The sequence below is a fragment of the Oryzias latipes genome, chromosome 2 (assembly GCF_053564925.1).
Source record: "Oryzias latipes strain Hd-rR chromosome 2, Olatipes_Hd-rR_3.1".
Lineage (NCBI taxonomy): Eukaryota > Metazoa > Chordata > Actinopteri > Beloniformes > Adrianichthyidae > Oryzias > Oryzias latipes.
The window spans coordinates 22304657-22329638 of NC_136238.1; the positions used below are offsets into that span (position 1 = coordinate 22304657).

General features: G+C 40.3%; 2 protein-coding genes across 3 annotated transcripts in view; one reads left to right on the forward strand and one right to left on the reverse strand.

Moving 5' to 3' along the window:
- LOC144986480 (NACHT, LRR and PYD domains-containing protein 12-like) overlaps positions 1-24982 on the reverse strand; it is a 171154-nt gene that overhangs the window by 80365 nt on the left and 65807 nt on the right. The window lies entirely within an intron of this gene.
- Positions 7794-23868, forward strand: LOC144987022 (uncharacterized). Its single transcript, XM_078935877.1, has 3 exons — positions 7794-8138; positions 14751-15209; positions 21451-23868. The coding sequence occupies exons 1-3, from the start codon at positions 7994-7996 to the stop codon at positions 23097-23099; spliced, it is 2253 nt and encodes a 750-aa protein (XP_078792003.1). The 5' UTR covers positions 7794-7993; the 3' UTR covers positions 23100-23868.

Below are 24982 nucleotides of genomic sequence, written 5' to 3' on the forward strand. Positions count from 1 at the left end.
CCTCCCCCTCCCTGCTCTGCTCTGCTCCTGACTCCACCGGCTGTGACTACTCTCTTCATCAAGACTCTGCTCTTCTCAAGGAGACCCAGCTCCAGTATTCTTCGCCAGTTCGATAACTCTGATGGTGCCTAGTCATCCTAAAAACTTACGTCTGCCCCCTTGCTTTGTTCTCTCGCTAACCTTGTTTTGTTGTTGCCTCAGGAACTTCATGCCACAAGAGTCACCTGAGTCAGACGCTACCTCGAGCAGTAGCTACCCTCCTGAATCCTCACAGGAAATCACTCCTTCAAGAACTCCAGCCACGCCGCTCGCCAAGATCTCCAGACACGCAACGAAACCCTTACCACATCTGGACCTCTGCCCTCAACTCGGTCATAGCTCCGTCAGAGCCTCCAGCCATGGTAAATCCCAAGAACCTCATCGGATCAGAAATAAATCCTTATTACTCACCTAACCACTTACCTATCTCCTCCTTCCAGGTTACAGCATCTGGGTCGGTCTCGTTTTCGGATCATGACACCTACAGGAAAAACCTCAGCACAACGGAAATGAGGACTTTTTTTCTCCTATCGGCGAAAAAAAAAATAATTCAGTTTTAGGGCCACCAAAAAAAGTAAAATTACGAGATTTTAAATCGTACATTTACGAGAAAAAAACTCGTAATTTTACGAGATTAAAGTGGAGGTGAGCATACAGTGAAGCAGCAAGTGAACGCCGCGCAGCAGCAGAGCAGACCCACTAAACTTAGTTGAACAGGTGAGCTGAATATATATTAATAACGTTCCAAATGTTTGGAAGCTCATTTGTTTGATTTACGATTTATTAATGTTTAATTTATTGATGGGTGGTTTGCAGGATCTCTGCAGCCCGATGAAGCCGTCGGTATCCCTGCAGCTGTACACTTGAATCCTTTCTTCCTCCATTAAAGACAAGATCTCTACATTTGTGGGATGCTTCTGTCTGAGGAGGAGCAGCACTTTCTGGGATTGTCAACGTTCTAATGCTAATAGAACAGACTATTTTCATTCATCTTTATTGTTTTCATGTTAAATAGGAGATTCATTTGGAGGAGGGAGCATATGTAACACTGTTTACTTCCACATTGGTGATTGGATGACAGGTTCATGACGTAAGGTGACAAATGAACTTCAAGTTATGTGAATGAAAAGGAAAATAAAGGCTGCAGAGGTCCTCTACACCCAAACGTATTTCTTAGCTTCTTATTTTTTCAGATGAAACTCCGATTTACTGACACAGAACCCAAGAAAGACGACTCCACTGAAAATAATCTGATTTTGAGTCGCCATTAATCTATGACTTTTTCTCGTAAATTTATGAGATTTTAAGTCGTAAATTTATGAGATAAAAACGTGTAAATTTACAAGATTTTTTCTCGTAAATTTAAGACTAAAAAGTCATAACTTAAAAAAAGAGCGTTAGATGCAGATGTCACTACGTGGAGAGCTGGGTAAATTTATATTTGTAGACAAATGTATAGGTGAAGAAACTGGATTGTCTAGAAAGGACTGTATTGTATTAGTTCGTAACCCCGTCAGTTTCTTGCACACAGAAATAATGAATAACGTCTCAGAGACAGTTACTTAGCTTTTGTGGAGGTTTTACTTCGCACAAACACGAAGGGGACAGACAGATTAACATGGTGCATTCAAAGTCCGAACCAACGAGCTCAGGGATGGGGTTGGTATAAAAACCCTGCATTTGCATATTCAGAAGATCGTCCGATGGACCTCGTGTGAAAATCACGCCCACAGGTTACTGCTGGAGAGGAGCTCCAAGGCTAAAGTGAAGATAACTCTGAGGCCTGCTCAGCAGAAAACACATGCACAGAAAAAGGGAGGATGAGAAGAAACTGTTAGAACAATAGTTTGGCTGTGCTTTCTTCAAATGTAATATAATTTTGAGATGACAATACATGCTCAGTGAATTAAGTTTAAACCATTAGTGTAATAAAAGTTAAAGGCAGTTTCTAACTATTCGTCACAGTATATTTGTAAGAAATAACTAATAATTACGTTATCTTGTAAGAAAACATCCTAATCTTGTCCAAATATCACGTAGCTCTCAGGAGCGCTGAATAGTTTGAAACTGAATTGCTTTTTTTTTTCCGATAGGAAAAAAAAAGTCCTCATTTCCGTTGTGCTGAGGTTAATGCTATTGCTGTGGTTATGTCGTGTGTAGTGTTTCTTGTGTATGTAGTGTGAGTGTAGTGTCGGCCACCGTACTGATTTATTCTTTAGAATGTTTGGAACTTGAATTTAGAAACTGCTTCAGTTCCATCAGCTGTCGGTCTGCTGCAGTTCCTGATGCTGTTTAGTTGAGTTCTTCAGCATTGAAAACTTCCTCTTCTTAGTTTCTACAGTTGAAAGCTGCTCTGTCTGACCTTTGACCTTCAGAAACGTCAACTCAAAGAAAGAGGTGAAAGTGCACGAAAATGTCACCAACTCTGATTGTTGCTGTTAAATTTTGAACACATAAAGGCAAAAGCAGAAGGTGAGAAACAGCCTTGGATTAAGCTCCTCCCACTTACTAACAAACCACCAATCAGGCAGGTTTGTTCTCTGAAAAAAAAGACTTTACTAAATGAAAACTAGAATTTCAGGTCCAATACAAAGATGATTTGATGAAATGTTCTGTGGTTTTGGTGTCAGAGGACATTTTTCTGTGATCACACTGCTGTTGCTGCCTGACAGCTTTCATTCTGGAGAAGCTCTGTGAGAGTTTGGACACAATCCCGCTCAGACCAGACATTCACTGAATCTGATGATGGAGGAACATTTCCACTCAGACTTGGAGAGTTCTGCTCCAAGGACCACTGTGGATGAGACCCATTGATCCACTTTGTTCCTCTGCAGCATCAGGATCTGGAAACTCCAACCTCAGTCACTTCAACAGGAAACAGACAAGCTCAGAGTCAGAAGATGAGAGAGGACCATGACAGCATCTGTGTTCAAAGCTGATGATGAAGCAGAGTCCAGCCTCTTCCTCATTCTGGATCCAGAACAGCTTCAGAAAAAAGAGGAAGGAGCAGTTTTCTAACCACCAATCCTCTACATTCCTGGATGTTCACCAGGCTCCAACAAGAGGATTGACTAGAGATTCCTTCTACAGGCTAATTCCTGCTTTGACTGGATCAAATGTTTCCTCTGAAGGTTAGAGTTCAGACCAACATGTTTCTACTGAACCATGAAATTCACCTCCAGATCAGCAGGAGCTGCAGAAAGAAGAGATTCAGTGTTTTCTAGCAGCTTCAACAGTTTGTCAGAGCTTCATCCTGAAGCTCTGACAAACAAAGTCATCTCCAGGCTCAGGTCTGCATCCTCTCTTTGTGACGGGTGGATGATGCTGTCCTCCACCTGCAGCTGGACCTAGATTTTCTTTCAGACCATGTGGCCAAACGGATCAGAAGGTTGAGGGTTCAAGTCCCTTCATGGATGCAGTCAGACAGAAAGTGAAGAAGAGGGAACATTCAGAGCAGTTTCTGTGCTGTTTGGTTCCTCATGAGTCATGTCTAGATCATGTCTGGATCCCAGTCAGAAAGCCATCAGGAAATCTGCAGATCAAACCTTCATTTACTGAAATGGAAAACATCAACTGACTTTCCACAGATTCTACTTCCATTCATCAAACTCCAACAGGAAGAAGATTTACAATCAATCAAATCTGTTGATTTCCTAAAAAACGTTGTTTTCTCTTCCTGTTTGAATGTTTGATTGTTTTCAAACATGAAGAGAGTTTTTTTTCCTGTTATTAGCTTTAAATTTCTGTTGAAATGTAAAGGTTCATTCAAAATTCCTCAGAGGCCTCATGTTGGAGGAGGGGCTTCATGAGATGCTGCTGGGGGCGGAGCTTGAACGCACACCGCTTCCTGGAACCCAAACTCAGGCTAAGTGGAGGAAAAGTTGGGATTTCTGGTGTTTTTAGAGATTTGTAAAGATTCTATCCCACACAAAAAAAACATTTTTCTAGTTCCCTGAACAAGTTTCCTGCTGGCAGTTCTCATCTGTCTTTTCAGATTATTAGTTCGATGAAAACTTTTAGCAGATGTTTCACAGATAAATGATTTTCTCTGGGGTGAATTCACATGAACAGAGTGAGGAGGAAATGTTAGGTCTTCATCAGAAAACAGCTTTCTGGACCATCAAATTACAGATAAACTTGGAAGTGCTAAGTTGGATTTGAACTATGACCTTTTTTAGGTGTATGACAGATGTGTGAGCTTTTCAATACGACGCCTGCTTGGAGGACTGTTCTCATATTTTCATACTTTTGGATGATTCCACTAGTTTAACCAGACCTAGAACTAGAAGAGAATAAATGAGAACAGAAAAACAAGAAAGAATCAAAACCAAGCTCTTCTTCAATCTCTAACCATGAAGGGACTTGAACCCTCAGTCTTCTGAGCTGAAGTCAGACGCCTTGTCCATTAGGCCACATGGTCTGTGACAACATCCAGGTCCAGCTGCAATTGGAGAACAACATCATCCAGCTGAAGAAGGGGAGAAGCTGCTGCTGCTCAAAGACGACGGTGGAGGAGGTGGAGGCGCTGCAGTGTGCTCCTCATGAGTCCTGGGGGGTATTCCAGGAAGCATGTTTAAACTAGCCTGCCTTTAAGCCTGAACTCTGGCTGAAATCCACCTGAAATTGCTAACTCTGGGTATGTCGGTTCCAAAAGACCGGATATGAGTTGGCGTAATTACGCTCGACTTGGTAACCCTGGGTTAATGCTCGTGCACAGCAGGTACATAAAGACATTCTCAATTGATCACCGATTTTCGGAGTCACCATGGAAACGCGTGGTGAAAAAAAAAGAAAGCGCTATACTTCAGTGAGACGAAGTCTGAGATTTTAATGACGGCGTATCAAGATTATACGTCCATCAAAAAAGTAATATGGCTGCATCATCAAAAGAAAGAGTTTCTGCTTGTAGTAGAAGAACAGACAAAGTAAACGCACGAGTTTCTGACCTTATTTCTATTTTCATGTGACGCATATATATATAACTTATCCAATTTTGCCAACTTAAATGAATTACTTCTATTGGTAACAAGTAATTAAGTTAAATTTATTCAACCTCATTTTTTACGTCTATAAAACTCAATATTTGTTTATACAACTCAAATTTATATATTTATTTAACTACATGTCATATTACTCCAATTCAAGTAATTTTTTTTCCATCGTAATGAATTAAAATTCTTGAACTCTCAAAAGTCTATGTTTGAGCCGGCAGATCCTCATTTTTATAACAATAAAAAGAACAAAATAATATATGTTACATGCGTACGTTCATTTAGGAATTTTCCAACATTGATAATATTACTGTTACTCCGTAGGGGTGCTATATAAACTCATCATCCTCTCCTTCACTCTCACTCATGGTGCAGAGACTTGAGCAAAGTAGGACAAAATAGCTCGGCAAAACACGGTAAAACACAGTAAAACAGCTAAACAACTAAACACATTTGATCAAAAACCCACACTTAAACCCAAATCCGTCCAGACAGGCAAAGGGAATGATATCCCACAATCCCTTGCGGTGCCGATCTAACAGCAGCACCAAAGTTACACCTACTTAATTGAATTAATTTGAATGAAAGCAAAATAACTGTCTGAAAACTACGTGTTTTTTTTAAGATGACTTAACAAAAAAAAAAAAAGATTTCTTATTATCTTAACTGAAGCAAATAATTAAGTTAGATCAAAGTAAAAAAAATTTTTTTTTTCCATCCATATGTGGTCTTATCACCCTCTCATGGGGGAAAAACTATTATCTGAGCTTCTTCATCCACTAAATCATCTTCAAATGGACATGCCATGCTGCTTCACCTCTCTGAAAACAAACTAACCTTCAACTAAACCTGCTCCAGACCAGGTTATGTTCAGAGCATGAGTTGCCATGGCAACTTGACCTACCCTGAAACACACCTCCATTTCTGGAACCGAAAGCTGAGGTTATCAACTTCCTTAGCCTCAAACTTACCGTGAGAGCTAGCATAACCTGCTTTCTGGAATACCCCCCTGCTGCAGAGCTTCAGAGCTGCTTCCTTCTCAGACCACTTCCTTTGGCTCTCTGACTCTGATGCTGCTGCAGAAAAACTCTGCAGAGACTCACAGAGAGAGGATGAAGGCAGCAGATGCTGCTGCAGACGGGGGGTGGAGACTGGAGATGACTGCAGCTGTGCAGCGGATAAAGGTCAGAGGGCGGAGCTTCATCAGGATGAAGGTGTTGCTTGGATTCTGGCTTGATGTCTGTTTTCAATGCCTACATGGCTGCTTTCTTGCTGTTTATTGAGAATTCATGTATTTACTGTTAAAGTGTGGGTTTATGTTTTTTTTCTTTTGACTGTTCTTTTTTTTACAGGCTTTATGTTCTTTATTGTTGATTTGTTGCTGTTTAACACAGTCTGTGCTTTAATTTAAAAATAGTTTTGTTTAAGACAATTTGATTGTTTTTTTTTAATTTCATGTTTCTTCTTTTTATATTTGGATTTTTAAAGACTTTTAGCTGCAGTTTAAAGATTTTAGAAAGATGTTTTAATTTATATGGAATACATTTCTGTAAGTAAAGAATCGGATGCAGCCCTTGAATTTGGATAAACTCTGAAGCTGCTGTGCTGCCCTCTAGTGGCAAACATGGGATCTGCAGCACAATGAGGACATTTGGTGTTTAACACAGTTTAAATGTAAAAAATATAGCAGCTACATGAAAAAGAAAGACCTCACTTGTGACTTTGAACATGAAAAACATCTAAAGATTGTTGACTGAAAATGAAAAACCTTTATGTCTCTGATTCTAAACCACAATTTATTCAAAAAAGTAAAATAATATTTCTGTAACAAAATGTTTCTAATGAAAATTAAATTTTTTGTTTTAATGTCCAGACTAGAGCAGCAGAAAATCAACTTTATTCTCCAGACTCCCTAAATAAGTTTTTGACAAACATTTGATCATGAAGTCAGAAACTTCCAGGTTTTCTTGGAAAGACTAACCAGACAGAAAGTTTATCTTTCTGTCTATCTTCAGTCTTTACCCCAAACTACTAAAAAATGTATTGGAACAGATGCCAAACCACTGATCAGTAGATCAGCGAAACCTGATTGCCTGTTGTGACTGATGGGAGGAGCCAAGAGATGAACACCAACAACAACCTGCAAGAAGAAAAAGAAGACATATTTCAGTCTGTTAGCCGTTAATACTCTCAGACCTAGAAAAAGCAAAAGGGGAACAAAGAAAAACGGCTAAAAATTCATCTCTTTAAATAAACCAGATGTGATATTTAGTTTTTATTTAAACTGAATACCCAAAAAATAAACATAAATGAAATAAAATGATTAAGTTTAGTGTTTATTTTGTCTCAACCTGAAATAATCAGTGATTTTTAAAAATCTTTTCCAAACACTTTTTATTGAACAGGTCTTTGAAGAAGACACAGAAACAAGAAAAAGCTTAAAAAACTTTGCCGACTGTTGCTGAAAAATGTTTGCATTCCAAAGAAAGACACTTTTCTGTTATTATGTTACATCTCAGTCATATACTTTATAAATTTGTGAATTTCTTTTCTTTTTCATCCCCTGAGTTGAATCTGTTTTAAAAAACATTGGGAGTATCCCGAACCACACTGGGGTCCCGTTAAACAGTTTATACGTTTTTCTTTTTTAAATAAAGCTCCTGCGCGTGACCCGGAAGTAAACAGCACGAGGCGCTAGCGGTGTTAGCTTCTTAGCAGGCTAGCGGCGTTAGCTTGTGTGTTTTGTGGGGACGTTCGTGAGGTTTTTGGACAGGAAGGGCGATACGTGGTTCGTGTTGGAACTCTCAGCATTTTCCAAAGTGTCGTAAATGAGTGAAGAAGTGTTGAACGGAAAGACAACGTGGATTGCTGTGATTGTGAGACTAGCAGATGATTGATCGGAGCTGCAGTGAAGAGGAAGGCGGTGTTTGTGGGAGTTGGAGCTGAAGATCGGAGCAGGAACCATGTCTTCAGAACCTCAGGAAGGTTCTGTCAGAGAACAACTTTCTGCTGCTGAAGGAACCATCGTCCAGAACGAGCAGGAGCTCTGTCGTCAGCGCAGACTGCTGGATAGCAGCTGGAACCCGCAGCTTCAGCTACACATTGCAGGTTTGTTCACTGCATCCACCTGCAGACAAAGATTCATGATGAACGTCTTTGTTTTCATCATCTGAGCTGCTATCTGGATCCAAACTGTGCAGCTGGATAGCGCTGATATTGCTGGTATTCTATTTTCACTGCTAATGTTAGCTTGAGGTTGTTAGCTAGTGTTAGTGTAAACAAAGGCATGATGGGAAATCAGTGGACAGTTTTTCCAGCTAAGTGCAGTTGCCAGTAATGTGACAGGATCACATGAGTATTCATCGACTTGGCCTTATCAGAAACTATTACGGGTATAATGATTTGGTAAAACATGGGTGTCAAACTCAATTTGGTTCGGTATGCCACATTCAATCCGTCTGATCCCAAGTGGGCCTAAAAGCATAACAGCTTTGTTTTTGCTTTTTTCAGTCAGTTGGGGAAAAAAAGCCTCAACCAACATGGTAGCCTAATCACTTATTCTTACACATTCATTCCCAGAGGCCAATGGATCTCAAATAAATTGCATTTCACTTAAAAAAATGGTTTAAACAATTTATACATCTGACATTGAAGCAATCCCAGTAATAACGCAGTAATAGTACACGTAGGTGGACCGAGCTGTATCGGTACGGCACTTTCTGTTTGGTTTACTCTTGTACCATTTCGGTTTTTTTTTTGTTTGTTTGCCCCCCCCCCATGTATTAACTTTGCACCGAGGCGGAACTAATGTTACTCGCGGTAATCCGCCCAGACTCTCAATGGTCTTTGCACTTGCGCACCTGTAGATGGAGGGGGGGGGGGGGGGGCAGAGAGTGGGAGCACGCAGCGCAACAGTGTGTGTGAGGGTGCGTTCAGTTTGTGTAGCTCAGTTATGGAGAACAGCAATAAAAAAGGTTTCCTTCAAAAGAACGGAGTCTGGTTCTATTATTAACCCGCTCTGGAGGCTCTAAGGGTCCGAACGTCGAAGTGAACCCTGAAGGAAGATAATAATAATAATAATAATAATAATAATAATAATAATAATAAATTTAATCCATAATGCACTTTTCATTAAATGAAACCTCAATTTTCTAAAATATATGAATAAAACTCAATTAAAAAGAAAGTGTGCACATCTTAATACAAAACTAATTTGAAATGATAAAAGTAGCACTTAACATGCAAAAAATAAAACTATCAGCAATCATAGGCTTTTTTAAATAGAAATTTCTTTAAGAGTCCAGGGTCTGTGATGTTCTGAGATTGATAGGAAGGGAGTTCAAAAGCCTCGGTGCAGCAGAACAGAATGCTCTGTCTCCCATCGTGTAGAGCCTGGTGGGGGGGGCATGAAGAAGGAAGCTGCCTGATGAACGGAGGGTACGCTTATGTTTCTGGGGAATGAGGAGTTCGTGGAGGTATGGTGGTGCCTGACCGGCCATGCATTTGTAGGTGATAATGAAAAGTTTGTATTCAATCCGGGATGAAACAGGAAGACAGTGCAGCGATTTCAGGATGGGGGTGATGTCTTCATATTTCCTGACTCCTTTTAGGATTCTGGCTGCGCTGTTTTGGATGTACTGAAGTTTTTTTATATTTTTGTTGGGAATGCCAGAAAAAAGGGAGTTGCAGTAGTCCAGCCATAAAGGCATGGACAGGTGTTTCTGCGTCGGGAAGTGATAGAAGTGGCCAGAGTTTGGAGATGTTTTGTAGGTGGTGGAATGAGGTCTTGTATAGATCCTTTATGTGGTTGTTAAAGTTTAACTGAGCGTCAAACTGTACTCCTAGGTTGGTGACTGAGGAGGAAACAGTGATGATCTGACTATCGCAAGTGAACTGGGATATTGAAGAGGAGTTAATCTGCTGGGGGGTGCCAACAAGGAGTGCCTCGGTTTTGCTGTTGTTTAGCTGTAGGAAATTGCTGTTCATCCATGCCTTTATCTCCTCAAGGCATGCAGTGAGATGGGATGGAGCTGCAGTGGAGTTTGGAGCAGTTTTTATGTAGATCTGTGTGTCATCAGCATAACAATGGAAGGACAACCCATGTTTACTGATGAGATGTCCAAGGGGAAGCATGTAAATTATGAAGAGAATACGGTCGAGAACTGACCCCTGCGGGACTCCGCATGTCACAGGGAGCGGTCTGGACTTGCATCCTCCCATGAGCACATATTCAGTTCTGTCAGTCAGATATGATCGGAACCACTGCAGCACCTCTGCTCACAGTCCTACAGTGTTTTTGAGGCGATGCAGAAGGACAGTGTTGTCCACCTTCCACCGTCAAAAACGTCATTGCAGTTCAGGTTCAACAGCTATTAGGTGATGGAGGTGACAGTGCGCATGTCAACAGTATCAGCATGGCTAATGCAGAAGTGATGACCCCCCCCACCCCATCTCCGTACGCTCTCCTGTGTGGGAACACTTTGGCTTTGTTCAGCATGCATGACGGGGAAAGACAGTTGGATACGTGGAATGCTGTGTGTTGACATTGTTGCACAAAGATAGTGAATGCCACAGATCTGTTAATGCTCTTAAAGGGCATTACCCGATTGTTACAATCGGGTCTACAAGAAAATAAATGTGCAAGTTAATTTTTCAGGCTGGTGTTAATTATCCAAAGTTTTTGGTTCCTGGCAGCTACCGTAATTTCCGGACTGTAAGCCGCTACTTTTTTCCTGCGCTTACAGCCCTGCGGCTTATTCAGTGACGCAGCTAATTTATGGATTTAATTGGCGGCCGCCATGTACGTACTTTTGGACTTAGTGCATGGTTCAAATTCTCTATCCAACTCCAAGCAACAAGTCATTTATTTTTCAACACACCTCTTAGCAGCCTAACAGCATGGACCTCACTTCAGGTCTAAGACACTTCAGTCATGGTTCAACAAAAAGAAACACGCATGCCCGGCCGCATCCCAGAATCCTTTGGTGCCATTAGACCCAACGTGCACGTGACCGCCACTACAATATGATGTAGCTTTCAAGTTAAAAGCAATCGTTAAGAGCAGCGTGAAAAAATCCACCATCACCAACGGGTTTGGAAAAGCCGCTCTGCTGCGCGACGGAAAAGCTGCAATCTGCAGCTTGGCTGCACGTAAATATGTGGGAATAACATCAGCCTTTATTTTGTCGGGACACGACTGGAAACACAAATTGACGTGGTCGTTTTTACTGTTTCTAAGGACTGAGCGGAATTTTGCATTGAAAAGCTCACAGCCTCCGTGTGAGCTGGAGACATGTTCTCCTGCTGCTGTTATAGAGCTGTGGGGGCCGATGGCAGTCTGATGGCTCCCACATGTAACAACGCATCCGCCCCTCATACACAAAACGTTCAGTATTAAGTCCGATTGCTCTGCACAGATACGATTCGCTCCGTCCACAGGCGCAATGGGGACGAAGTGCTACTCCCTGGAGCCGCCCTGGCCAGGGGTGTCGGAGAAGATAGGAAGGGGAGACAAGGAGCGCGCGGGGCGAGCGCGGAGCAACAGTCTTTGTTGTGGAAGGAAATTTCTGACGCACGCGCCGCGCTGAGGCGCGCGATACTTTTCAGTCGCCGCTGCTTTATTTTACTGGTGTGTTTTTTTAACCAGCTCTGTTACTCCCATAATGCTGCCGCGACACAAGCGGAAGGAGAGCTGTTCTTCCGTTCGCCCCTCCATCCACTGCTGTTCCTTGCTCATTTTTAAACACGTACAACAGTGTGGCGAGCTGGGTTAGACCCGCCTTTAGCCCCTAAGACTCATGGGAAATGGGGGATCGCGGATGTAAATTTCCTCATCACAACTGAGGGATGTAATGTTGATTACATGGTTACTGTTTGTAATTTTATGTATGATACCTAGATTGTCAATAAGTTAAAAAAGCTAAAAAAAATAAAATAAAAACACCATAACTGAGGAACTTGTGAACAGAATAGAGGTGCATGCTGTTTGGCAGATGTGGGTATATTTAAATACATGAGCCCGAGGCAAGGCTGACTCCTCCCACAGTGTGCTAATGAAATGCACTTAGTCTGGGAGTCAGGACGTGATTTGTCAGGCTGACCATGTTGCGTAATGCATGCGGCTTGTACTGTGACGCGGCTTGTGTATGTACTAAAGAAGTTAAACACGTGAAAATGGGTGGGTGTGGCTTGTAATCGGGTGTGCTCTATAGTCCAGAAATTACGGTAATAGTTTTTCCTATTTTATCAAGTAGATCACCTACATAGGTCATATTTATTTATTGTTATGTTAAACCAATAAATTAATTTTGCAAGTAATTTTTTCTGCATCCAGAGAAACACGCGAGTGTTTTTATTGTCACAAAACTGGACATGTCATCGCTGACTGCGTTCTCCTCCAAACGAGATCTGAAAATGCCCAACGGAGTCCTTCTAGTCCAAAAGGGGTTGGAATCATCTTAAAGTCCGGTAAAAGGAAGAAACACTCAGCCTCCTGCTTTAAACCTTTTGTCTTTGAAGGTCTTATCTCGCTGAGCGGCAAACGCACGGATGAGCGCTCAGTGCGCATTTTGAGGGACACAGGTGGTTCCCAGACCGTAATTTTGGCTAATGCATTATCATTTTCAGATTTATCCTCCTGTGGGTATACCTGCCTTCTTCGTGGGATTGGCATGGAGTATTCTCCTCTCCCCGTTCATCTCGTGCATCTAAAATCTGAATTAATTTCAGGTATTTTTCCCATGGCAGTTTGTCCGGAACTGCCCATAAAAGGTGTTACAGTTTTGCTGGGAAATGATGTGGCTGGCGAAAAGATTGTGCCACATCTCGAGGTACCCCCGATAACCACCTTAGCACCGAAAAGTCAGCGCCGAACAGCCATGCACAGGCCATACCCAGCCTGCGCCATTACGTGCGCGCAGCCGCGAGATGACTTGTCTGACGGTTTATCTATGCATTTTCTTTCAGGAACTAACCGTGTCACGACGTCGTGTAAATCTGACAGTTTTTCTCAAAGACAGGTGACCATGAGAAAAGGTCACACGTCTGATTTGGAGCGCTCTAGGAAGTCCGCGCTCCCCGTATGCGCACAGCGACGTGCCACACGGAGAGCTGATCCGCTTTTACGCACGGCTTGTTTTGTTGGATGTTCTGCATGTGACCCAGTGGAAGGGGCACTAGTTTTGAGACCGGGTAAATTAGACAGCATTCACACCCCACAACGCTCCCCTCAGCCGTTAGGCATGAGTTCCAGCCCGGACCTCCTAACCTGCGCCTCCGGTGCTCGGTTTAGCTGCAGAGGAGAACCGATTAGGTGATGACATGTCCAGATTGGATTCAAGTTCTCCCTCAGAGTAAGTTGTGCATCACACACTTAATTTCATTTTGGTTGGTTTGCTTGCAAATCTTCATATTTAAAGGTTTGCAGCTTAAGGGGAGGGGTGTTACGACCCCTGGTAGTTGTCTGCTTGTCTTGTGTGTCCGTGTGTGTATGAATATGTGTTCTCAGCTCCTGTAGAAGTCCAGCTCCTGCAGAGCTGCTGACTCTGCTCCTATGCAGAGCTGATTAAGGCTGCTACAATTCGCCTGGCTTGGAGGGAAGCTTAAAAGCTCCCAGGATCCTCTGCTCCAGTGGCGGCTGCATTCCTGAGTGGGAATTCGTTCTTCAGCCTGCCCCTGCTGTCTGCCTGGCCTTAGCTCGAGAAAGCCTCTGGTTTCCCCCTTAGCTTTGATTCTGGTTTTGTCTTTTTGTTACATTTACTCTTGTAGTCTTTTTGTTTGCATTTTGAGTAATTCAGTGCCTTGCTATAAAGCCTGAGAATTTAAGTTATCCCATTATTTGTTGCACCTTTGGTGTTGAGTTGATTATTTCTCTTTTAGTCCCCTATGAGTGTTATATTTGTCACCGAATAAACGGCTGCGTGGCCAACTTTAACCCCGCCCGGTTTTCATAATTTTCTTTATGTCACACATTTCTCCCTCCTCTCAGAAGAGGGATGTAACAGTCCACAAGAAACGAGCTATGATCCCGGAAAGGAGAATGAGCAATCTACTCGTCAGTCTACCTCTCTCTTTGAAACTGTATGAAGTCGTGTGGAGTATGAGGCAAGGACAGCCAATGCAGCTAGTTCTAGTTTCCCCGATATGAGTGACAAAGCACCTGGGTTGTTACAATGCAAATGCAGGGGGAAAAAACAAAAACATACAGAAACGGTACAGCAGTAAACCGAACCAAAACTGCTGTACCGAAACGTTTCGGTTCGACTACGTGTATTGTTACACCCCTAGACACTACTGTGTGTTTGTTTCTGTCACCAGTGGACTCAGCACTTTCCTTCTCTAGAACCAGAAGAAAAAATTGGAAGAACAAAGTTTCAAGTTCACTTCTCATCTCTTTAGTATCTAAATTATAATTTAATCCAGGTTTGAGCAGTCCAGGTCCAGCGGTTTTTGAACAGGACCCGGTCTAAGGTGGGCTCAGAGCGAAACATGCGAAAAAAATCATCCTATTTCAAATTTTCACAAATCAGAGAGAGGTTTCACAAATCAGAAACTGTGTTTAATGTATCTAATGTATTTAATGTATTAATGCATTTAATATCTAAATCATAATTCAATCCAGGTTTGAACAGTCCAATGATCACTGAGTTTATTGGTACTTGACAAAACCCAAAAGTCCTGAAAACGTATAAAAGGCTCCTTGTTGTGTTTGTGTCCCTGCAGTCGTCCCCCAGCATTGGGTGACTGAAGAGGAGGATCTGTGCAATCAGCAGAGGACCTTCAGAGTGGAACAGGAAGAACCAGAACCTCCACAGATTAAAGAGGAACTGCAGGAACCAGAACCTCCACAGATTAAAGAGGAACTGCAGGATCCAGAACCTCCACAGGTTAAGGAGGAACCAGAGGAACTCTTCATCAGTCAGGATGAAGATCAGCTTGATCTGAAGCAGGAGACTGATACCTTAATAAAGATTCCTACTTTTGAGGAAGATGAGAACAGTGAAGCAGATCTAAACAGTCAACAGAGCTTTAATGTAACTAATAGTCTAAATGAAGAAGGAAACCAACAGAAAGAATCTACATCAACTACAGATGAAGAGACAGACCCACAGAACAGAGATCAGAGGACGAGAAGAGACAGAAGTCATGTCCAAAGTTTGGACAGCTCTCACATGTCAGAAGGTGAGTGTGACTCTGATCTTCATCTCCACACTATCAGAATGTTCACTTCATCAACAGTTCTATCTTGAGTTTCAAGCTCTCCAAACATGCAGTCCATCAAGTTGTACATCGTTGTACATCGTTGGTCATTGCAGCCGACAACATTCTTCCAATGCTGTTGCTGTTACTGTGACCCCGCCCACCTATATAAATACTTCCACTTCTTTTCAATAAAACTTAGAGTTTCACACAACGTACATTACTTTCCATGTCGGCCTTCAGGAACGGGCGATTTAAATGATAGCCCACTGTAGAAAATGAAACCATAGAATTAATTTTAGTTCACTCACCAATATAACTAGGGGTGTAAGAAAAAATCGATTCGACAATATATCGCAATACGTCATTTGGCAATACTTGTATCGATTCAAAATGCTGCCAGATCGATATTTATTCAATTATTTCTGAGCGTCCTTCAGCTTCTGACTCTTGCTTTCCACTTCACCCTCCGACCGCTAGTTGGCAGCAGAGCACACGGAGCCTCTTTGAGCAGCTCTACTCTGCACAAAACAACAGGAAGACTGCCGCCAGAGGCAGCTTGTTCTGTTGTTATGAGACATGAACTATTTAGTTTTTACTTGGAATGGATACCAAACAGAAAGTTTGAGCCATGTTGCTGCCAGTAAGATATGAAAAGGTGGATTGCTGTGCTTTTTAGCGGCTCAGATAATTAAGATAGACAATGAAGCACGGCAGCAGCTAATAGGCTAATGCGCTTAGCATCTGCTAACATGCTAGCAAAGCGGGCTAAAGTTCTGCCGAACCTCAAAGCAATGGATTCTAGTTTAGGGACCTGATGGATCAGAGGGATGTGTACAATGCTCTGAAAAAGGCTGACATTGTGGTGATCAGCTTTACCAGTTTACTTCCGTGTTTTTCAGAAGCGTGGCTGCAAAGGTGTAAGAGCAGAAATGTAAATAAAGACCCTTTTTTTTGTCACATAAAGCAACTTTCCTTCGTTCTGTCATGCTGCCTCATCATCACAATTTATTGTTTCTGGAAAGAATCAGTGTGTCCTCCCCACCCTTTATTTTTAAAGCACCATTCAGGCTCTTGAACTATTTAAAAGCACTAGAGAAGCTACATTAATGCTGAAAATAAACAGCATTCTATTTCCCCAATAGAAACTTATTGGTTAAGGCTCATTCATTCTTTGTTTTTTCTTACACTTAAAAAAAAGATATATATTTTTTAAATCAGACAATGTTGACTCTTCCCTTTCTATATTTTAACTTACCAAAATAAAAGCACTATGAATTTGCTTTGGTAAACACAACTTGTTATATGAGATACAAATGCAGTGCTTAACATTGTGATCCTTAAACCGAATTTGAACATTTTATTACAGTGGAAGACATTCAAATTCAGGTTAAGTCATATTAAAAAAACAGAAAGAAAACATGTTTCGGTAAAATATCGGGATACGTATCGTATCGCAGGGCGCGTATCGGGATACGTATCGTATCGCCAGACTCTTGCCAATACACACCCCTAATTATAACACTTAAAGGTTGTGATGCTGGTTGCCAGTAAAGTCAAAAAAGAGAATAAAAATATGAAAATGATGATAATGAAACTAAAAAAAAGCTTGCATGCAATGTATGCTACATAGCATACATATAACCGTTTGTTTTAATGACTCGATTAATATGATTTGTGGTTGCTGATATGATTTATAGTCAATATTGTTTCATTCTGAACAATCAGATTCACCGACCTAAAATGGATCCAGAACATCTTTATCCAAAAATTCCATCAGTGTGACTCTGAGAAATACCTGGTACTAAACAGTGCAGCTGAATTTTTCCAGATTCCTTGTATTTCTTACAAGATAAATTAAATACGTGTACAAACAAACAAGTAACAAAAATTAATGGCAAATCCATTCACCTTTTAGTTTCAAAAAGCTCTGCCCACTGTTGTATTTCCACATCAAAAGAACAAAAAAGGAACATTATTTGAACATTCTACCACACTGTATACTGTACTGTACACAAAATTCAGAGTGTTTCCGCACATTGGACTGGAACGATGGATTGATCAGTTATTGTTGCATCACATGTGTGTTTTCTGCTGTGATGCACTAGGTCATTTTTACGTTATAATAAAATGCACCTACCATGCCTTAATCATGTTTGTATTTTCCAACATCGATTATCAATTTATCTTACTCAGAAAGGATTTTGTATGGTATGGGTAGATTCAGTTCAATTACAACTAGCCTCAGACAGGTTGATCTGGTTGGTTCATAGGAATAGAAATCGATTCACCAGTTATTGATTAATCGTTATACTTCAAAATTCAAATGCTACAGCATCATGACTGCACATTCACTGAGGTCAACTCGTATGTTTCAAGGTTTAAAGTCTCACTGCGATCATCTTGAAATCTGTTGTAAAAGTGTTCCCAGTGGTCTTTTAATTAGTCAGGCCCTGTCGGATAATGGAACAAAAGATGAATAAACCACAATAATTTATTTTTTCATGTTAATGGTTGTGAAGTTCTTAGAAATATTGATGGCATTTTGTTCTTACAAATCAATCCTATTGCTGTACGTATGACACCTCAAATGCTGTTCTTTTGTTTTTTAAACAAAGAAAGTTGAGTACTATTTCAACACAACATGTTCTCTGGAGTAAACTGAGAAACTAGTTTACTATACGCAGGTTTTTTTTCACAATAAGTTTTCTGTATTGACAGTTATTTAACTTATAAAATGACCAATCAAATGCTTCAGTAGAAGTGTGTGGTGCCCGCTGGCCCCAATTCGAACGTTTAATTGACAGATTCCCCTGAGCCACTTTCAGTAGAAGGGGTGTGGACTATGAACAAGCTCATCCTGATTGGCAACTGTAGTTGCCCTAAAAACATGACTAAGACCGACTCTCACTCATCACTGTTGCCTGGTTCAAAATGGCGGTGGCCGTAATTCCAAAAAAACGGCGTCAGATTTGGTCTGATTTCACGAGGAATTTTCCATGGGCGACTCACACACCGCTTGTCCAGTACTAATATAAGTCTATACTAAAAGCCATTCCATGAAAAAAATACTTTAGTTTTCTATTGAATTTTAATAATAAAAAAAATACTTTTATAAATAAACTACTTTCTTTTGTTGACCATTTATCCTCTGTAAAAAATATCTACAGATATTTTCAAACTTTTTTTTTATGAACTGAATTTTTTGTGGGATTACAGGGGCCTCACTTTATTGCTGCGCTAGTTTGATCAGGAGGAGCTCAAAAACAGTCTGGCTTAGCTAAGCTAGCGAGATATTCACAGATTCAGACTTCTGGGATCAATAGCTCTTTTAAAAATGTTTTAAACTGACAGCGGGTTTCTCTATTGGGTTGTCTTAATGCTAACAACAACATACAAAATCATGTTAACAGAAAAAAAAAATGTTTGTATCCTTATAATAGAAAACGGCACTCTCTGTGCTGCCGACAGACAGACAGCAGTGAGACACTGCAGCTGCTGGAGAAGGGAATTACCCTTTAAGACCAGATAATTTTTTATTTCTTTTAGACAGAACCCCAGTTAATTAGAAATAACTACTATGGTAATCAAACCCAAAATGTGATGTCCATGCATGTTTATGCCAGGTCCTAAGAGATTAAAAAAAGTATACCATGTACTCTAAAAAACAAACAAACAAACAAAAAAGGTTCAATTGACATTAGCCAGTCATTACTACTCATCATCATATTTATGCAACAACAACAACTTTAAAAAAAATCATCAATAATTTTTAAGAATTTATCATGGAGATATGAATCACATCTGATCAAAATGTTCAATAGTTCTGAAGATACTAACACTGCAGTCACCAAACTTACCGACATGAATAATTATCTGCAGTTTTTACTATGTAATAGTCTGGGGTGAAAGTAGATTTTTGTTAATTCCGGTACTAAAACAAGTTACATCAACATTAATTAATAACTTTTTAAAAGCAGTAAATGCCAATTGGGGGTTTAATGATACACTTTTATGTTGATTTAGTTTGTTATTGTTGGACCTGGCGCGCTCTCTCTCTCTGCCCCCCTCATCCTCGGTTCAGGTACTGCTGCGGCGCGTTTGGGCAATGGTGTGGAGGGGCTGACTTTCACAGGCATCAGCTTGCACACCTAAAAGACTGGGTGGATCCGCAAGCTGGTCGGAAGGTCCAGCTTGACGAATGGACCAATATAACGGAAATGCAATTTCCTAGTTCCCCCTTTCAGGAATCGGGAATCTTTATTGTCATTTTATCACATGATAAAACGAAATTACGTTGTCTGGTACCGGGCCAGCCGTTTACATTGAGACACAAATAAATAATATAATATCAACATGATACGGTGTGGTTCCTGTTGAGTATTGCACAGAAAGTGTGTTACAAATTGCACAGTATATTATATACATTATACATTGCACAGCCCTGTGATATTGCACTTGAGAATTAGCTTGCTGATCCGCCGGGTCCTGCGGGACCCAACCCAAATCTCGCGGGATTTGGCGGTTTGAATTGTACTGCGGGCGGGAGCAGGCAGCAAAAAAAAACCTGAGGAATCAGTGTTGCCATGAATATCTCATGAATATATATTAGCGGACTACTTTAGGCTGTGCGGCTGTTTGATTCTTATGTACTGAAGCTCCCTGAAGGCACCAGGTAGAGACGCCTTATGGCCACTGTCATCTAACCTGTTGCTGGGGGTGTGCAAGGCCCCGCCCGCCTCTTAGAAATTGTGTTCTTTAAAGCCTGATACCGCGGTCGCGTGAGGTGGAGCTACTAGCTAGAGGTTATGGTCTGATCGCTACATGGAGCGATGTGTGCCTCAATGCATGGTAGACACGACGAATGTGGAGAGATCAGGTTTATTATTTTGAAGAGTTCTACTTGGTAATCATGTTTCCCTGTTTGAGATCATGTGATCGTCCCAGAGAAAGTCTCTCTTCAACTCCTGCAGTGAAAGCTGCGTCTGAATCTGACGCCCGTGTTTTCATCTCTCTGACAGTTTGAAGCCAAAGCCATCCCCCGCCTCTTTACCTGCTTTTCTTCTCTACCTGTTCACCTGTTCACATCCTCTGCAGCTGAGAGTGCAAAATACGGTCATAGCAGGTTGACACAATAGTTGGGGCGCTCCAGCGCAGCACACGGATGAAAGAGCTGTGACTCTATCTGGCAACACTGCGCGGATAAGACGGAGCAGGTTGCCTGGCAGGGACATGATGTCAATGGATGAAGCAGAAAAGAACCTCAAACGAGGTTCATCGTGAGTCACGCATGGTGTTCAGATCTGCATGCCGATGCCCCACTGAGGCGCAAAAATGGGAAAAGGCTGAAACTAAAAAATAATGTATTTTTCCGTCAGGAAAAAATTTATTCATGGATTTTCAGCTCTGTTGAACCATTAATTTTTTTCCCTCCATAAATTCAAATGAGTTTGACCTGAATCTTTACCAGCTGGTTCAGCGCGCCTCAGGCCGTCTGTCTGTGCACGCACACACACACGCACACTTTTAACCGAACAGGATTTGTGAAAATATATTTAATAATGAAGTTGCACATTACACAAAAGAGGAATGCATGAAAAGATGAGGGTGGAGGAGGGACATGAATCTCTTAAATAATATCAATACAAATACGTGTTTTTTTCCTGCGGGACGGGAGACGATACAAAATCAAAACATCTCTATTACTGTGCGGTAATAAATTCTCTGAGTTTTGCGGGTGCGGGCGGGAGTGTAATGCATACGTTGCGGGAGCGGGCGGGATTGGTCAGAAATTCGGCTTTCTTTTAGAAAGTATTAAAGAAATCAATAAGAAAATAATTTGTATCATCTTCAGCTGGGATAGACTACAAGTTATTGACTGACACAGCTCTCCTCACTGGGGAGGAGGTATGGGGGGTCATAAGAGGTTTGTCCTGTTTCCTAAAGAAAATGGAAGAGACTTTTCTTCTTTTTTTAAAGCACTTCAGGGGGTCCTCAAATGTTTTGAAAGTTGTGTTGTAGATAAGCAGCCACAGCTGGTGGATAATCTTTTTAAAAGTGAATTTTTTTTATTTGGTGTATAAACTATGGAATTCTTTTTTTTTGTACTTGTTTTTTTTTAATTGTACATGTTCTGACAGAGACTATTCGTTTTTTTATTGGTGCTTAACAATACACAAAGTCCTCAAAAAATATAAAAGGGCGTCTTCTTGTGTTCCCACAGTTCTCCCTCAGCATTGGGTAACTGAAGAGGAGGATCTCTGCAACAAACAAAGGAACTTCAGAGTGGAAAGGAAGGATCCAGAACCTCCACATTATAAAGAGGAGCAGGAGGATAAAGAACCTCCACAAATTGAAGAGGAGCTGAATGTACCAGAACCATCGCCGATTAAAGTGGAGCCAGAAGAGCTCTTCATCAGTCAGGATAAAGATCAGCTTGATCTCAAGCAGGAGACTGATACTTTGATAGAGTTTCCTACTTATGAGAAAAATGAGAACAGTGAAGCAGATCTAAACAAACAGCAGAGTTTTAATGTAACTGATAGACAGGATGAAGAGGGAAGCCACCATGAAGAATCAACATCAACTACAGATGAAGATTCAGACCCACAGAACAGAGATCAGAGGAAGAGAATAGACAGAAGTCATGTCCAACATGTGGACAGTTCTCACATGTCAGCAAGTCAGTGTGACTCTAATGTTAAAAACAATCCCAAGAATGGAAGTTTGGGTAAAAAATGTAAACAATCTCCAAAAGAAAAGAAACATTCCCCTTTCAAGTCTGGTGAAAGCTTAGGATCAATTAGTAGGAACCCGTCTGACTACATAGGAACTGAGTCTGATGAAAGATGTTATATCTGTAAAGAATGTGGTAAAAGCTTTTGTAACATTTCTCTGTTCAGAATTCACACAAGAATTCATGCAGAGGATAAGCGATTTTCTTGTAAAGAATGTGACAAAAGTTTTAGTCACAGATCTAATCTCAAAAGACACATAAGAACTCACACGGGAGAAAAGCCTTTTTCTTGTAAAGAATGTGAAAAACGTTTTAGTTATGTATCTAGTCTCAAAACACACATGAGAACTCATACAGGTGAGAAGCCTATTACTTGTAAAGAATGTGATAAAAGCTTTACTTGTATATCTAGTATCAAAACACACATGAGAACTCACACGGGTGAAAAGCCATTTTCTTGTAAAGAATGTGAAAAACGTTTTAGTCGTATATCTCATCTCACAAGTCACATGAGAATGCACACAGGAGAAAAGCCTTTTTCTTGTAAAGAATGTGATAAAAGTTTTAGTGATATATCTAGTCTCAAAAGACACATAAGAACTCACACGGGAGAAAAGCCATTTTCTTGTAAAGAATGTGAAAAACGTTTTAGTGATGTATCTAGTCTCAAAACACACATCAGAAGTCATACAGGAGAAAAGCCATTTTCTTGTAAAGAATGTGAAAAAGGATTTAGTGATGTATCTAGTCTCAAAACACACATGAGAACTCACACAGGAGAGAAGCCTTTTTCTTGTAAAGAATGTGATAAAAGTTTTAGTCGTGTGTCTAGTCTCAAAACACACATGAGAACTCACACAGGAGAAAAGCCTTTTTCTTGTAAAGAGTGTGAAAAAGGTTTTACTGATATATCTAGTCTCAAAAGACACATGAGAACTCACACAGGAGAAAAGCCATTTTCTTGTAAAGAATGTGATACACGTTTTAGTCACAGATCTAGTCTCAAAACACACATGAGAACTCACACAGGAGAGAAGCCATTTTCTTGTAAAGAATGCGACAAAAGATTTAGTCGTGTATCTAGTATCAAAACACACATGAGAACTCACACAGGAAAGAAGCCTTTTTTTTTGTAAAGAATGTGATAAAGGTTTTAATCAAATATCTAGTTTCAAAACACACATGAGAACTCACACAGGAAAGAAGCCTTTTTTTTTGTAAAGAATGTGATAAAGGTTTTAATCAAATATCTAGTTTCAAAACACACATGAGAACTCACACAGGAAAGAAGCCTTTTTTTTTGTAAAGAATGTGATAAAGGTTTTAATCAAATATCTAGTTTCAAAACACACATGAGAACCCACACAGGAGAAAAGTCATTTTCTTGTTTAAAATGTGATAAAAGTTTTAGTGATGTCTGTAGTCTGAAAAGACACATGAGAACTAATACAGGAGAAAAGCCTGTTTTTTTGTAAAGAATGTGATACAAGTTTGCTCACAGGTCTTGTCTACAAACACGCATAAAAACTGACACAAGGGAAAAGCCTTTAAGTATCTTTATTAGAGGAATGCACAAGTAGGTTTTGAATATGTAGAAATTAAGTTTTCTAAAGTGTGATTGTTTAGATATATTCTTTCTGGGGTAGTTTTATTTTTTTGTAGTTTTTTATCATCTCTAATATGATCGGTGAACATTTCACTATTATTTAAACTAAAAGTAGTGACAGCAGTCTATGCTTTGTTAGATCAAGTAACCATTTGGCTGAGATAGGTATTTTTTAGATTATATCAATAGTACTCTAATCGATTCTGCTTTTCAATCCAGTATTGTTGTCTGTATTCTTATCGAAAGTCTTCTGTGTAAAAACAAGAAGGGAGAAGACAAATACATTTTGAACATGAAAACCTTTTATTTTAGAACAATTTAAAACATAACATATTAATTTAACATCGTTTGCAACACTATAATGAAATGATCAATAAATACTAACATGTCTTTGAAATAATTACATACACTTTAAGATAACAAATTAGATAAACAGTGTAGCCAAGGACCAAAATGCAGACAATATTGACTACCATCCTCACTTTGAAGAACAATAACAGTGGGACTATTTTACTTAATTTTACATCGTACGTTGGATAATTTATTATTGAGGCACAATATGAACTTTCAGCCTGTTAATATTTTAGACTGTGTCCAGAAAACGGCGTTGGCTGTGTGGCCAATTGAAGCACGTTTTGGGGAAAGACCGGTCTCATGCGGAGAGATGGCAAGGCATCCATCCTGGATCGAGCCACTCTTCTTTCTAGGAACATTTCTGCTTGCCTTTGTCATGCAACCTGACAATCCGGAGACAAGACCCGGGCACAGAGCAGCAGTGTAAAACTCTCCTCTGAGCTTCCTTTAGTGCTGGTGCAATCCCAATGCAGGGAAAGTTAAGCAGTTCCTAGCTTTAGCTTAAAGGCAAGTGAAAGGAGTGAGTCACAGAAACCTTAAAGTGACAGACACTAGTACTCTCAATAACAACAAGCAGAATTATGTTATAATTTAATGTGGTTTATTAAAAATTAGATCCATTTCCTCCAAGTCCCTCTTAGTCAATGAGTAGATTAATGATAAAAAATGTAGTCTACTAGCCATAACAGAAACTTGGCTCCAACAGGATCACTATGTTAGGCTGAATAAAGTTATTGAGATATAATAACTATCAGTAATCCAGGATTTTAGGGAAAGGAGGTGGTTTGGCAGTAATATCACAGTCTAGCTTACTTCTTAGCACTAAAGAAATACTTGTTTGTAACTCCTTTGAAAACATATTGTCTATAAATAAACAGTAAGTAAGTACTTAAACAGTAAGACTCAAAAAGCAGTTTTGTTCATAATTATTTATTACCACCACCCCCCCGGCCCGTAGTCAACATTTTTAACTGAGTCTTCTGACATCCTTTTGATACTGTTTTAGATTCTGGCCAAATTATAACTATAGGGGATTTTAATATTCATTTTGAAGACCCT